Source organism: Camelus ferus, chromosome 32 (assembly GCF_009834535.1).
Source record: "Camelus ferus isolate YT-003-E chromosome 32, BCGSAC_Cfer_1.0, whole genome shotgun sequence".
NCBI classification, from domain to species: Eukaryota; Metazoa; Chordata; class Mammalia; order Artiodactyla; family Camelidae; genus Camelus; species Camelus ferus.
In genome coordinates, this window is record NC_045727.1 from 4739015 (window position 1) to 4753185 (window position 14171).

The 14171-nt window shown below is 43.9% G+C and overlaps 1 protein-coding gene across 4 annotated transcripts in view; it reads left to right on the forward strand.

Moving 5' to 3' along the window:
• Positions 1 to 14171, forward strand: part of PTPN11 (protein tyrosine phosphatase non-receptor type 11) — a 61510-nt gene that overhangs the window by 41249 nt on the left and 6090 nt on the right. For 2 of the 4 annotated variants that reach the window (XM_032471954.1, XM_032471953.1), the window contains exons 10-14: positions 2972 to 3103; positions 6647 to 6813; positions 7716 to 7783; positions 8278 to 8429; positions 13544 to 13656. In XM_032471954.1, coding sequence (XP_032327845.1) covers positions 2972 to 3103; positions 6647 to 6813; positions 7716 to 7783; positions 8278 to 8429; positions 13544 to 13656 — 632 coding nt within the window. The remainder of the gene's footprint in view (positions 1 to 2971; positions 3104 to 6646; positions 6814 to 7715; positions 7784 to 8277; positions 8430 to 13543; positions 13657 to 14171) is intronic. The other 2 variants (XM_032471956.1, XM_032471955.1) reach the window with 1 other exon arrangement.

Genomic DNA, 14171 nt, shown 5'->3' on the forward strand with positions numbered 1-14171 from the left:
AAGAGCCTATGAGGGCTAATTAATAAACACTGATTTCACTGCTCATGTGAACTATACTTACGACTTTTAAGCGTTTAAAAAATTATTTAGAATTACGCAAACAATATATTCAGACAAGCATTCAAACACATTACAGTTAAGGTTAAAATTACCTTTGTCATCATCCCTTGTCCACCCAATTTGGTCCTTCGTCCAGTGTAAACCCTGTTACCAGTTTGATACATATTCTTCTATACTGTCTTCTTGGCATTTGCTTACGTATATGTATTATACGCATTACTACCTACATTTGCACCTATAGAAATATATAGTACTATTTTCTGAAAAGTACTGTATGAAAAAGTGTTGTCATACAGTAACCTTATTGTGCATCTTGGGTTCTCCTCCCCTCCTCCCGCCCCACAACTATATATATGTTCTAACTCCTTCTGTTAGTACATATTGGCCTGCCTCATTCTTTTTAGTATTCATGTGATATTCCATGGTATGAGTGTGTCATAATTTATTTAAACATCATATATCGGGCATTTAAATGTTTTAATCTTTGCTTTTACAAATAGTGCTGAAGTGAACAGTCTTGTTCTTGCTTTTATGTGTACATGCCAAGTGTTTCTGAGGTTAGATGTCAAGGAGAATTGCTAGGTCATGGAATTGCCAGGTGTGCATGTTGTAAGCGTTAATGCATTCTGCCAAACTGACCTCCAGCGTGGTTGTCCCAGGGCACACCCCCTCAAGCAGCGTGTGCCAAGTACCCATCTCCCTACACTCTTCATGACACTTCAGCGTTTTGAAAGTGATAACATTCCATACCTACAGAGAAGCAGACAAATCTTGCTGAGTGACAGCTCTGTGTTATCCCAAAGTGAGCCCATCCATGTGGATTTTTTAACGTGGAAAAGTTCTCTGTTTTTGTCCGTGTTCTAGTTAAAATTCTTTTTTAGATACACTTTAATTGGTTTATATAAAAGTTGCATGAAATGTAGCAGTCATACCCCATAAAAAGACAAGTGGGTGATTTTGGATTTTAGTCCTCCTGATGTAATTTTCGTATCAGTTGTGAAGGGCAGTGTAATTTTATAAGATTTTTGTTGTTGTACTGCTGGTTGTTACACTTCTGAATACCTCTGAGGCCAGATCTGGTCATTGTGAAACAAAGGCTTCCTCCAGTGGCTGCCTGCAGTAACATTAGATGTTCTTGAATTAATGGACAACTTAAAACGTCTTCATAGTTTCTGCTTTGGGTGAGGGTCCACCTGCCCTAAGGACAGAAGGGAAAACCAAGCCTCTGTCCTGCCTGTTGCCTGGTTGCAGCTGTAGGAGGCCACCTGTTCTCGGAGGACTTGGGGGCTGTGAAGAGAGGGTTCTTGGGTCACTTCAGAAGGATCAGGATTGGTCTCTTTCAGAAGAGCTGTCAGAAGCTCCTAGGACAGACAGACACTGGGCTGGGTCCCTCTGCCCCGCTCCTTCCCTCCACCCCTGGCCTGTGCCTGTTTCCCTGTTTTCCCCCTGCTGCTGGAGAAGAGGGCACCATGGGCTTTCGTTCTCCACACAGGCCTTTTCTGATAACCTCCTCTGTTGGTACCCCCAGTGCACAGAAGAAAAACCAGCCTCTAGATTCCCTTTGATTCCTGGGCTTTAATTTGAAAGCTAAAGTTTCAGTGCTCACATTTTAGAATTTGTTTGCCAAGGTTTACATCAGAATTTGGGAAACTGGGAGGAGGGCCACAGTAGTTTGCAGATGTGTGAGTCAGCTACAGTGTTAGGACTTGTGATTTAACTTGTGTTCTCTTGAGCAACTGGCAGTCCTCAGAATTGATCGGCCTGTGACAACACTGCATACACTTAATAGTAAAAGTGTTTATTTGGAGATAATAAAAATTGTATCAAATCTGTCAAAGAGGTATTTAGATCTATAAAATACTAGAGGGAAAGCTGAATTCAGAATAATAAATAAAAGACCACATAAACCATGCCAAGCAAAAAAGTAGCACTGTCCATTAATTCTTCTGCTGAACGTTCCTCCTACTACGTTTTTTTCTTTCAATTATTCATTGATTGTGGGGATGTCTGCAGCTGCTCTCATATTTTTCATTTCATAATGGTGAATTTCTCTGTCCTCCTAATGTACAAGGTACATTGCTCTTGCTGGTGGCTGTGCAAAGTGAGTGGTGTGGGTGACTGCTCCCAGGGAAAAATAAGACACAAATTCATTCTCTGCCCAGGATGCATCACCAGATATGTGCAGACTCATCTCTCATTGAGCGACATAGCTTCCTCTTCGGCAGCGAGAATGATTCTCTTGGTGCCGTATTTCCAGTCTGCCTGCTCTGAAGCCAGCAGCTGTTGCAGGCATGGTGTTCTCAGGCACCCAGTTAAGTGAAGGTGGCGTGTGTAGCAGGTATCAAATGGATCTGGATATAGAAAAAGCAGCTGGTTCAAAACCCCATCGGCTGCCTTTCTGTGCTGGAGTTAACTCACACTTGGGTTAGGTAAGGCATGGAGGCCTCCTACACTGGTGTGGAAGGGAACCAGACGGTCTGGCTCATGGGGCGGCCCATCCACCTCCAGAGTCCCTGCTTGCCGTCCCTGCAGAGTGACTGGCAGATCTCCGGAATTCAAAACTCAGTGGTCTCTAAACAGCACCCTCAGCCTGGGTAGCCCCCCTCTCTCTGTCTGTTTGGATCCTTAGAGGGAAATAAATGAGCACTGACTCTCCTCTGACCTGTGGCTTAGATCAGACAACTCTACAAAGGCGGCCATCTCTTCCCAGTGCTCCCTGGTTCTCCACACACCTGCTTTTCTTATTTGAATTCTCCTTTCCTTTCCTTTGAAAACCAACAGTTAGACACCAGACAGGTCATTTTCCATGCTAGTGGTCATTAAGCAAGACTTGAACACTGGTTATCTGCTGGTTTAGGCTTTCATGTCAGAGTTCACAGAGATTAACTCTCTTTTCTCTGATCCCTTCCAGAGTAAATGTGTCAAATACTGGCCTGACGAGTACGCTCTGAAAGAATACGGGGTCATGCGCGTCAGGAACGTCAAAGAAAGTGCCGCTCACGATTATACATTGAGAGAACTTAAACTTTCGAAGGTTGGACAAGTAAGTATATTGTCGTACTTTAGAGACTTTGATAACTGCGTCGGGTGTGCGCCATTCCAGGGTGGTGCGGTTACTCCTGTTTTTATGCATCCACGTATCCATCCACTCACCGATCCAACATCTGTTTAGTGGGCGCCTCTTAGGTACCCAGTACAGTTGAGTTACTACTGGAACATCGCAAACAAGGCCAGCACAGTCCCTGGTCTCCCAGAGCCTAGGGAGGTGGAAAGTTAGGAAGCAGATAACCAACTAAGTGTTCCAGTTGTGCTCAGTCTGTGAAAGCCCCGGGACGGTGTGTTAGAGACTGAGGAGGAGTAAAGTGGAGGGCTTCTCTGAGGCAGTGCCACATAAGCTGAGACTCAAAGGTGGAGGAGCATCCAGAGAGTCAGAGAGGCGTGTTCTAAGCCAAGGGAACAGCAAGTGCAAAGGCCCTGAGGCTTATTAGTGATCAAATTCCGTGACATCAGGTCTTAACTGCATGCAGTTCAGGTTTGTCCCTGGAGTGACTGACTTTACAAAGTAGCTTTAGATTTGGATTCATTTTAATTTCATGGTTAGAGGGGCTGATTTATTCAAGATCCTTTGGGGACACATAGGTGAATAAAACAGCTTTTGTCCTCAAAGAATTACAGTCCTGCAGCCATGAGAAGCCGTGTATACACACTCCTGAGCTCTAGAGCAGACGCCGGCTGTCACACGTCTCAGGTGCTGTGCTTCTGCTGAGGCTGGGCTTCCTTCCAGCTGGGGCATCAGGGAGAGCATCTCAGAAGAGGCTGGGCCATTAAGGGTGAGGTTTATGTGGAAGAAGACAGTGTGGGGAGGGCCTCCCAGATGGAGGTGTCATTGTGACCGGGGCTCTGAAGTGCCAACAGCAGGGAAATAGGATTTATAGGGAATGAAGGCAAGTGGGGAATTGAGGGAGTAGGGGTGAGTGAGGTTGGGACCAAGTCAGGAGGGGTCTTAACTCTCATGTGAAGAAATGTAAATTTTATTCATTAGTTGGTATGGGACCCGTGAGGTATAGGTCACATGCGGAGACGGGTGTCAGGAAGGTGTCCGGCAGCCCCGGGGGAGGATTGGGACGGAAGGTGTCCAGCATCCAGGAGGCCTGTTAACAGGAGGCCTGCACAGGGATCTGGGTCTGATGGCTTCCTCTCCACGTTTTTCTTCCTTTTCCCTCCTTTGGAAATGAATATTACATAAAGATGCCACCATAAACTCTGAAAGAGAAGTGATGGAGGTGATAAGCCTGTGGAGGGTGCAGTGGTGAAGTCTGCAGAGTGTGCAGGGTAGCTTGGCTGGAGGAGGAGGGTGATTCAGACATCTTAGGGTTTAGAATCTGAGTGGATGGTGGCGCTGTGGCAGAGGTCTGAACAGCTGGAGGAAGAGGTTCAAGATGGTAGGGTGATGGCGGGGGCGATGGGAAGAGGAACATCAGCTGAGGAAACTGGAGGTAAATGGGAAGGGACTTGATGTGGGAACGAGGGGCCAGGGTGGCATTAAAGCTTGAGAAGTGGGGTGGGTGGCAGCAGATTTGAGGAGAGGGGTAGATTGTAGCACGACCTCCTGGACATAGAAAGTTTGAGATGCCTTTGAGGCATCAAAGCCAGATGCCAGGGAGGCAGGGGTGGGGGTTGGACGAGGAGGGAAGATGGGAGTGCTGTGTACCCAGTAGAGGTGGTGAACGTAGACACAGCGATACCAGTCACCTCGTGTGAGTTTGTGCCAAGAATACTGTTCCTTGGGTGCAAAACAGAGAAAGTGGGTATTTGGATTCGTCCAGGCTTGGGGCTTTGCTGAGGGTTTGGGGTGGGGGGGATACAGTGGATGGAGAGCGGGTGGAGGGAGTGGAGGTCTGTGATGGAGAGTGACTGTCAGGATAGGGCGTGGGGTCCGAGCTGGGTGAGGGGGGCAGCAAGGGCAGGAGGAGGCAGGCGGAGAGTGGAGGAGGGGCTCAGTGGTCTGGTGAGTTCCATGAGGTGGTCCAGGGACTGGAGTGAGCCGGAAATCTCGGGGCTTGTGGTCTCGGGTGGGATGTGGGAGCTTCTGATATCAGCAGGGGTGCAATTCTACTGCCGATGGGGAGTGGGTGGAGGTTCAGTCGACTGCAGAGACAGGGAGAAGAGCTGGAGAAGTGTCACTGTCAAGCAGAAATGAGGGAGAGGGTTAGAGGACATTGGCAAAGATGCCAGATAGGTTTTTCTTAGTTTTAGTGATAAACTGTCCATCTTCTTGTTATCAGAGATTTTTGAGTAGCAGGTACAGGAAATGCTGGCGTTTGGATTTGTATTTTGCACCCTTGGATGTGGGTGCTGACATAGGATAGATCATTTCTCCAGCATTGCTGGTCACAGATTATCTGCTTTTTGTGTAGCACCTTCCATTTTTCCTAAAGTGCTGTCACGTGATCTCACTTAAGCCTCTTAATCGCCTGGAGGGAGGAGTTGGGGCAGGGATCTTCAGTGGCCATTTATGAAGGAGGAGGAGCGAGGATGCTCAGGGGCAGCTGGGTCTCTCTCATTCCCTGTCCTTTCTGTGACTCTTGTAGCCCTGATATTTAGCGTACTGGTAACATCCAGAGCAATCTTTTCATGACTCAGCAAATTAAATGCACATGATTTAAGAAAAGATTAATTGTAGCTGTAGTTCAGATTCCTTGGATGTTCTGAAGGTCGCTGGTGATGGATGCTGCTGTGGACAGTCTCTCCCCTTAGCTTGGATTGTGTCCAGGTGTCGAGGAAGGTGTGGTGATGAATAGCACTGTCACAGTGACCTGATCTGGGCAGACCCGGAACACGATGCGTATGGTTTTCTGTAGTCTCGGTGCCCTTGTTACCTTTATGAATGATCACTGCTCAGAGGAGAGTGCCAGTGTGCCGAGTCCCTTACTGTCTGCTGCGCAGTGGCCTTGTGTAACCCTCACAGCGGTATTGTGACAGAGATTCTCATGCCCGCCTGCAGACTTCCTAATTGAGGCCTAGGGATGTCCAGGGGCCACAGTGAATGTGAGTGCTGGGATATGGGCCTAAATCCTGCCATCTGATTGCACAGCCCGTCTTCTTATCCACTTTGCACCAAACAGAAGCTTAAATACCATGAGATTATAATAGAAAAGTGTGTTGGGGGAGAGGAGGAGGGCCAGGTATAAAAAGATAAAGAGGAGCAAGTATCTTGAGGGAAAACCCGTTTTCCCATCTGGTGGGAGGAGAGCTCGAGTCCAGAGGCCTTGGTTGCCTGGTGAGTTGAGCTGCCCCTGGACAAGGGGGAGCAGGGACGTTGCCTGCCGTCATGGTGCAGGGGATGACTCAGGTTGTAGCTTCCTGAAGGACAAATCACTGTCCCAGACATCTTGGTTCTTCTGACAGAGGCAACAGGTTGCCCCCAGGACCACTCAGCTGGACCCAAAAGGAGGGGAGAGGTGGGACACTGGGGTGGAGGACCTGTGACGGCCTGCTCCCCTGGCTCATGTAGGACGTTGGGAAGATGGGAACTGGGTGCTTCCTCAACCCCTTGATTTATTTAATTCTTTTCTGGTTTTTCTTGGCTCTACTCCAGGGGAATACGGAGAGAACGGTCTGGCAGTACCACTTTCGGACCTGGCCGGACCACGGAGTGCCCAGCGACCCGGGGGGCGTGCTGGACTTCCTGGAGGAGGTCCACCATAAGCAGGAGAGCATCATGGACGCGGGGCCGGTGGTGGTTCACTGCAGGTGACCAGCCCCTCCCGCCTCTGGGCCACAGTCTGTCCCGTCTCCTGATGCCCAGGGCCTGCCCACCCCCGACTCTTTTATGTGGGAAAAATTTAACCTCTGTTTGAGGCATAGATAAACTGTATTAAGGGACACTTTGGCCCCAAAGTATATTTCTCCTAGATCTTACAGGACTGCCAGGTACTGGGGTGGTGGGGCAGAGGGTGGGGAGCACTGTCCTTGCTCTCAAGGGGCCATTAGCCTGGTAATGTTTGCTTGGTTTTCTTTTTTAATATAGTAACACTATCTCTTTGATAGTGGTTCTATTCTCTTTTTCTGTGGAAATAAGATCTATTTTTTCCCCTGACAATACGCTCGTTTGCTTCAGAAGATTCGGACTGTTGCCCACCCAGTCTTCTAGAAGCCGTGCCCGTGGCCTCCTCACCAGAGTTTGCAGGCTGCTGGTGCCCAAGTTTGGGCTTTGTGATTATGCTGGGGTGGGGGGTGGCGGGAGGTTTCCTAAATCTTATTCATATGTTGGGCAAGTAGATGTGTGTGAAAGGTTATTTGTTCAATTTTTTTGAAGCTCCCATTTATTGAGTGCTTGCTCTGAGCTCAGTGTTCTTCATACATGACTCATATTTGATCTTCACAGCAACCCATTTCACAGATGAGGAAACCGAGGGTCATAGAGGTTAAAGGACTTGCTTCAGGCATTTTGTGCTGGGGAAGCTGGCCTCCAAGTGCAGAATGGACTGAGTCCAAGGCCCTATGTTCTTTACTAATATATTTGCAAATATAGACAATGTTATAAATACTCCCAAGAGCAGACATTGTTTTTGTTAATATTAATGGCTTGGTTTTGAGTATAAAACCCTCAAGAATGACCCCGTTGTCCTTGCTTCCTGTCCTTCTGCCCACAGTGCTGGAATTGGCCGGACGGGGACGTTCATTGTGATTGATATTCTTATTGACATCATCAGGGAGAAAGGTGGGTCATCCAGAGGGCAAGAAGCTACAGTTCTTGTTTTTAGTTTATAGAAGAAAAGTGCTGGTGAAAATAGCCTGTGGAAGAGAATTGATGGTTAAAATATTTCACAAAAATCTAGGCTGAAGACTTTACCTTTCAGTATGTTTGCTGGAGAGCAGAAGTGATGCTGTTTGAGCTTTTGGTGTGGATCCCACTGCTGTGGTCTTCTGTTGAACAGACTGTAGGGGTCTCTAGCCAGCCATCTAATTGTTGCTGATGGTCTGGGGTGGTGCTGTGGCAAAGTGGGGGCACCGTCACCTCCAGCACTTTATTGTGTAATCTCCCTGGGTGATTGCTATTGGACAGGAGGCTGGTGCTGTAGCCCTTGGAACGGGTTCCATTAAACATTAAAGACTAACTTTGCTTTGTCTCTGAATCTGCTAAAATTTGTGCATTAAACTGCTTCACCTTGGCTCCATGGTTCTTCCTGATGCTTCATGGTGCTTGCTTTGTAGGCGTCGACTGCGACATTGACGTTCCCAAAACCATTCAGATGGTGCGGTCTCAGAGGTCAGGGATGGTCCAGACGGAAGCGCAGTACCGGTTCATCTATATGGCCGTCCAGCATTATATTGAAACACTACAGCGCAGGATCGAAGAAGAGCAGGTACCAGGCGGGAGGCTGGCGTGTGGCTTTTCCTTGTTTTCTGGGCAGCTTGGATGTGCTCTCCGTTTGATAGCTAACTGTCTTCTTTTGAGAGTGAGGAACAAGTCCCCAACCAGGAAGGGCCTCTCTGAAAAGGAATTATTCCTAGTGCCACAACTCTGATTTTTCAGTATGGAGTAGCTCAGGGAGGAGCACCTGGCCTGACAGATCGGGGAACGGCCACATAGAAAGGCTAGGATTTCCCCACGCTCACATGGCAAGCTTAGAACTCAGAGCCTCGAAGTTTCCAGCCTGTTCCAGTTTTGATCCAGGCCTTCTTCATCCTGATTCCATCTCTTAAATGAATGCCTCACTCTTAATAGCACACAGGAGTTTGAACTGCCAATTTGGTCGAATTGGAGACAGTGAAATTTCAGTTTGGACTTGTCTGATGTATTCTCTCGATTAGACTCAGGCCAGGCATTTTGATAGGACTGTCTCAGAAGTGATGCTGTGCCGTTCCCGGTCCTTCTCATCAGGAGATGAGATGGTTTATTTCACTCCTGGTGGTGTTAATTTTGATCACTTGATTAAGGCATTGTCTCTTAGATTTCTCCACCGTCAGGTTACTGTTTTCCCCTTCTTAATTAATATCTTGTAGGTAGACACTTGAGACTATATAAATAAACAATTTTTCATCATACTTTTTGCCTACCAATTTTACATTCATTCACAATTCTGGCCTGGAAAAATTACCCACTGTGACATTTGCCCAGTGACAATTTTCTGTTTCCATCATTCCCTTTTCATTTATTAGTTGGAAGACTATTATAAGGAAGAGCTTTCCCTTCTCCCTTATTTATTTCTTTATTCCTTTACTTATTTATGTCAGAATGGGTTCTAATCCATTAATATTATTTATTTCGTTGCTTCAACTGTCCCAAGTTTGCCTAGTAGGAGCCTTTTCAAGTTTCCTGTGTTTTTTTGATATGTTCCCCCCCTTTTTTTTTTTATTATTTTCTTACTTGTTTTGACAACACAAGATGATCTTGGTTCATCTTGTATTTTCCCAGACACTTTATAAAGGAGCCCTGATTCTTTTTATTGAAGAGTATTATTTTGTAAGTGTGCTTGTTTGTACTGGTATAATAGTCTTTGAATTGCCTATTAGCTAATTAATTTTTGTTCTTGTGCAGCTCTCTGTATAACATCCTATATATATGATTATATATATATATAATTATATATCACTTATATATTTTTGTCATTTATATATAATTTATATACATATTTTATATATAAATATGTTATATATAATATATAAATATATAATTTTATATATATTTATTATATATATAATTTTTTAAAATAAACTTTTAATTTTGAAATAAGTTCTAGATTCACAAAAAATATAGTATAGAGAGTTCCTGTATATTCCTTCTTCCAGTTTTCCCTAATATTAGCATCTTATTGAAGAGTAGTATTTAGCATCCCAATACCCATCTACTGGGTATTACTGTTTCTAGGTCCTTTCAGGTGGGGCCTTGGGATAGAGCTAGGAAATAATGTCTGTATTATAATCCACATATACACACAAATCTATAATTATTTCTCTACGTGTGTATATATAGTAAGTTAAACCTGAGTTCATAGTGATGTCTCTGACTCTAATTCAGTACTGTGCGGCTCATTCTAGCCTTTCCCTCACTTGTTTATAACTTCTCTAGCTGGGAGAAACCTGGCTCCCTTAATCTGCAATTTATTTACTCAATTGTTCAACCCTAGTATGCATGTAAAGTAGTTTGAGAATTGCTAACCTGTTACCCCTGTGGAATGACGGCTCTTCTTTGAAGAAAGTAATTCCACATCCCATAGGGAACGTCCTTTAGGCTGTAGGGTACAGAGACTTGGGCTGGAGTCTCTCTGAGTGAATCGTACTGTCGGACAGAAGTTACCTTAAAAAATTCTATAATCATTGTGCTGTACACTAGGAATTGACACAATGTTGTAAACTGACTATAACTCAATTAAAAAAAATTCTGTAATCACAACTGAGCCGGGATAGAAACGTAGTAACGCAGGCTGAATTTAAGTTGTTGACAGCAAGGCTTAAATTGGCCTGGTATAGCCATTACCTTTCAGCTTTCTGTATTTGAGTAAACATTTGGGTACCTTTTGTGTTCCATACGCTGTTAGATACTGAAGATAGAATAGAATAAGATAGATAAGGCTGTTGTCTTGTGGAGCTTGTTTCACCGGACAGAAAGTTTTCCTTAACATGAGCCCATGCCGCCATCTGTCCTGACTGCTTTGTTTCCCTAGCCTTGTGGTTCTTCACATATCTTCCTTAACCTCCTTGGTCCAATGAAAAGGTGTTTCCACATTTGTTTATTCCCTTCCTTATTAATTAAAGTAGGTTGTACTATGTGCCAGGCACTATGCTAGGTCCTGGGAATATAAGTTGTCATGTTCCTGAAATGGCAATAACTCTGTAAGACTGGAGTAGAGGAAGTTAGAGGGAGAACGTGGGGTCAATGTTGGAGGAGGTTAGAAAAGTCAACAGAGGCCAGATTTTGAGGGGGTGGGTTTACAGGCCATGTTATGGATTTAAAACTTTATCCCAAGGAAAATAGGAAATCATTGAGGATTTTGAAGCAGGGAAGTGACATAAAAAGATCCTCACTTTTAAAAAAGGGCCCTGGCTTAAGTGGGAAGAATGGGTGGGCACCAGGCTTGAGCAGCTGCGGGGCGACCAGTGTCAGTGAGAACTGATGGTGGTTTGGAAGGATAACCAGGGGCCGACAGTGGGTATGGGGAGTGAAGAACCAGTAAGATTCTGTGATCAGATGTAGATGGAGTCAGGGTGTGTGTGATCCTGACCCTTGAGCCCAGAGCACCCTGGATGTGTTGTTTTGTCGCTCTGCAACCCAGACAAGAGCATTTTCATTTTACTCTCTCTTCCTACCCTTGGCTTTGGGGCTTTTTTGTAATTTAAGGTTTAAGAGTGTAAGTGGTGACTTCACATGGAAACATCTTTAATAGCAGATGATCTTAGAGCCTCATGGTTAGTCCCTCCTCTCAACTTTGGCTGTGTGTCAGTTGGAAAGGCCATAAGATTTATTATAAACATTGCAAGAGACTTGGTAACCATGGTATGTCATTGAATTTGGGTGAAGGATAGGTCAATTTCGGATCTTTTTTAGACCTCTGAAATAAATTTTCCTCCACCCTCCTTCTAAAAGAAAATGAAATGAAACAAAACTGTCCCTACTCCCTGAGAATTTTTCTTGATCTACAAGATAGCCTGGGCTGTCATGGTTCCAAGAAACAAACACATCTGATTTGTGAATTAGGGTTATTTCTTGTTTTTCAAAATAAGCTAAAAAGCTCAAGCATTTTTATGCTTTTCCTTGAGCTGCTTTGATTTATTGAAGTAATTCCTGTTCCATTTGTATTAATTATTCCTCACTGGAAAATTCTTTTGTCATTACTTCATGTAGAAACATTGATCTTGATTTTTAAGAAAGTGTGTAATAGGGAGGGAGAAATGGGGAGTTGGAGCTTCAGTCATGCAAGATGAAAAAGTTTTAGAAACCTGTGCAACGATAGTTGTTAACAATATTGTACCATATATTTAAAAATTTTTGTTACAAGGATATGTCTCATTACTGTTTTTAACCACATTTTAAAAAAAGTGTTGAGTAGAAAGCAACTATGCTTCAGTTTATTTGTGTATTTAAATTTTTTATTAAAAATGAGTTAAGATTTTTAAACTTTAGAGTTAGTTTTTAAATAAGTAATGTTCTTTGCCAATTCTTCCATTTAATACTTAATTGTAAACTGTATCTTTAAAAAAGTTATTTCTTATGTAAGTCAGTATTTCAGTGCTAAGGTCTGTGGCTTCTATTTAGAGGTGATTATTCAAAAGACCTTTAGATCTTTAAAACCAGTTTTTCAAAAAATTATAATACTATATAGACTAAACAAAACATTTTCTCCTTGGACTTCTTTCTTGCAGCTTTTCCTCCTAGATACTAATTTCTGTAATGACTGCTTTATTATTTAATAAATTGTTTTGGCTGTTTGAACAGAGGCTAAATAATGGTGCCTTAATCAAGATAGGAGCTTATTTCTCTTGTATATAAAAGTTCGAGTTAGCAGATGATTGGGGGGGTCGGGTTATGGGCAGGGACATAGGGTCATCCAGGGACCCGGGTACATTGTCTTGTCACTCCACTGACTGTCCTTTAGGGTGTTTCCTTCTCCACATGGTCGCAGGTGGCAGAAGGGAGTGGAGGACAAGCAGCTAATTTTGCACCAAAGCGATGGTACCAGTTTACCCTCTCACCAGCAGTGAATGAAAATCAGTATTTGATACAGATATCCTTTCTAATAATTTGCTGTTCTTGAATCCTGTGATAAAGGCAGCATTATTTAATGATGATAACGTAATGGACTCGTTTTTTGGAATTGTGGATAAAAATTGGTGGATTTAGGAGTAAAGAATGATAAATCATCTAACCAGAAGTCTTACCTGATGCAGTTCGTCCCGAGTGTGAGATGAGATTACATCCTACTGGTTTTCTTTGCCTTTTTCCCAACCCCTGAGTTTAATGAGGCTGAAAATAAAGTTTGAAAGGTGTTAGGGTTTTTCTGGGGTGGGGGTGGAATGTGGGGAAGATATAAGGTGTGTTATTCTGATAAGAATGCTACCCTCTTTTCCACCTGTGTGCCATTTTTACTTGGAGTGCATTTCTTTCTGGAACTCTTTTCCCACCTGTTTACTTGAAAATCATTAAATGTGTTGCAAGTGAACTATGAAGTGATTAGATGCTAATGTGGCAAAGAAAGTGTGAATTCTCTCTTAGCTCAGAAACTGGTACGTTTAATTTAATACAACAAGTTGTTAAAGCATGACTCCCTCTGCTTTTGAATTGTATGGGTCAAAAGTACTTTTTACCTATATGATGTATTTGCATGGAGGAGGTGAATCCCCTGACATTTGGTCAACATATCAGTGTTCACGGTCCAGCTTGTTTGTCGGTCTGTCTGTCTCTCTCGGTGAAATGCCTGTTTTACTTTTTATTCCTTCAACAAAGTCATGATTCTTCATCCATGCAATCTTCACCTTTCAGAAAAGCAAGAGGAAAGGGCACGAATACACAAATATTAAGTATTCCCTAACGGACCAGGCAAGTGGAGATCAGAGTCCCCTCCCACCTTGTACCCCAACGCCATCCTGTGCAGAGTAAGTAGAAATGAAGGAAATTCTTTTTACCTGAACACAATCCTACAGAAAAGCTTAAAAAATAACAAGTCTTTGCAGCACGTGCCTTCCCCCGGTGCGTGTTCTGCTTCACTGATGGGTGAGTGTTATCAGTGGCTGTCTAAATTAAACTGTAACTGACCTAAACTGAAGGTTGCTTGCTGCACTAGGGAGTCTGTGGGATTATAAATATATCAAGTGCTGGTTCTCTAAGATTTTTTTGTTTGAAGGGCTGAGGATCGTTTCAGAGGTAGGTAACACCCCTTTTGATGTGTTAAGACTCTTCGTTACGTAAAACCCAGTAAATCGACAGTCACTGTGTCAACGCAGTCATGGTCTGCTCATATTCCACCGTCATCAGAAATCTACTCTGGGTGTTTAAAACGAGGGGTTAGCAAACTACAGCCCCCAGGCCAAATCTGGGCCGCAGCCTGCTTTTGTACAGCTCAGGGATGGTTTTTAAAGAATTATTAAAAAAAAAATAAAACCCTCCTCCA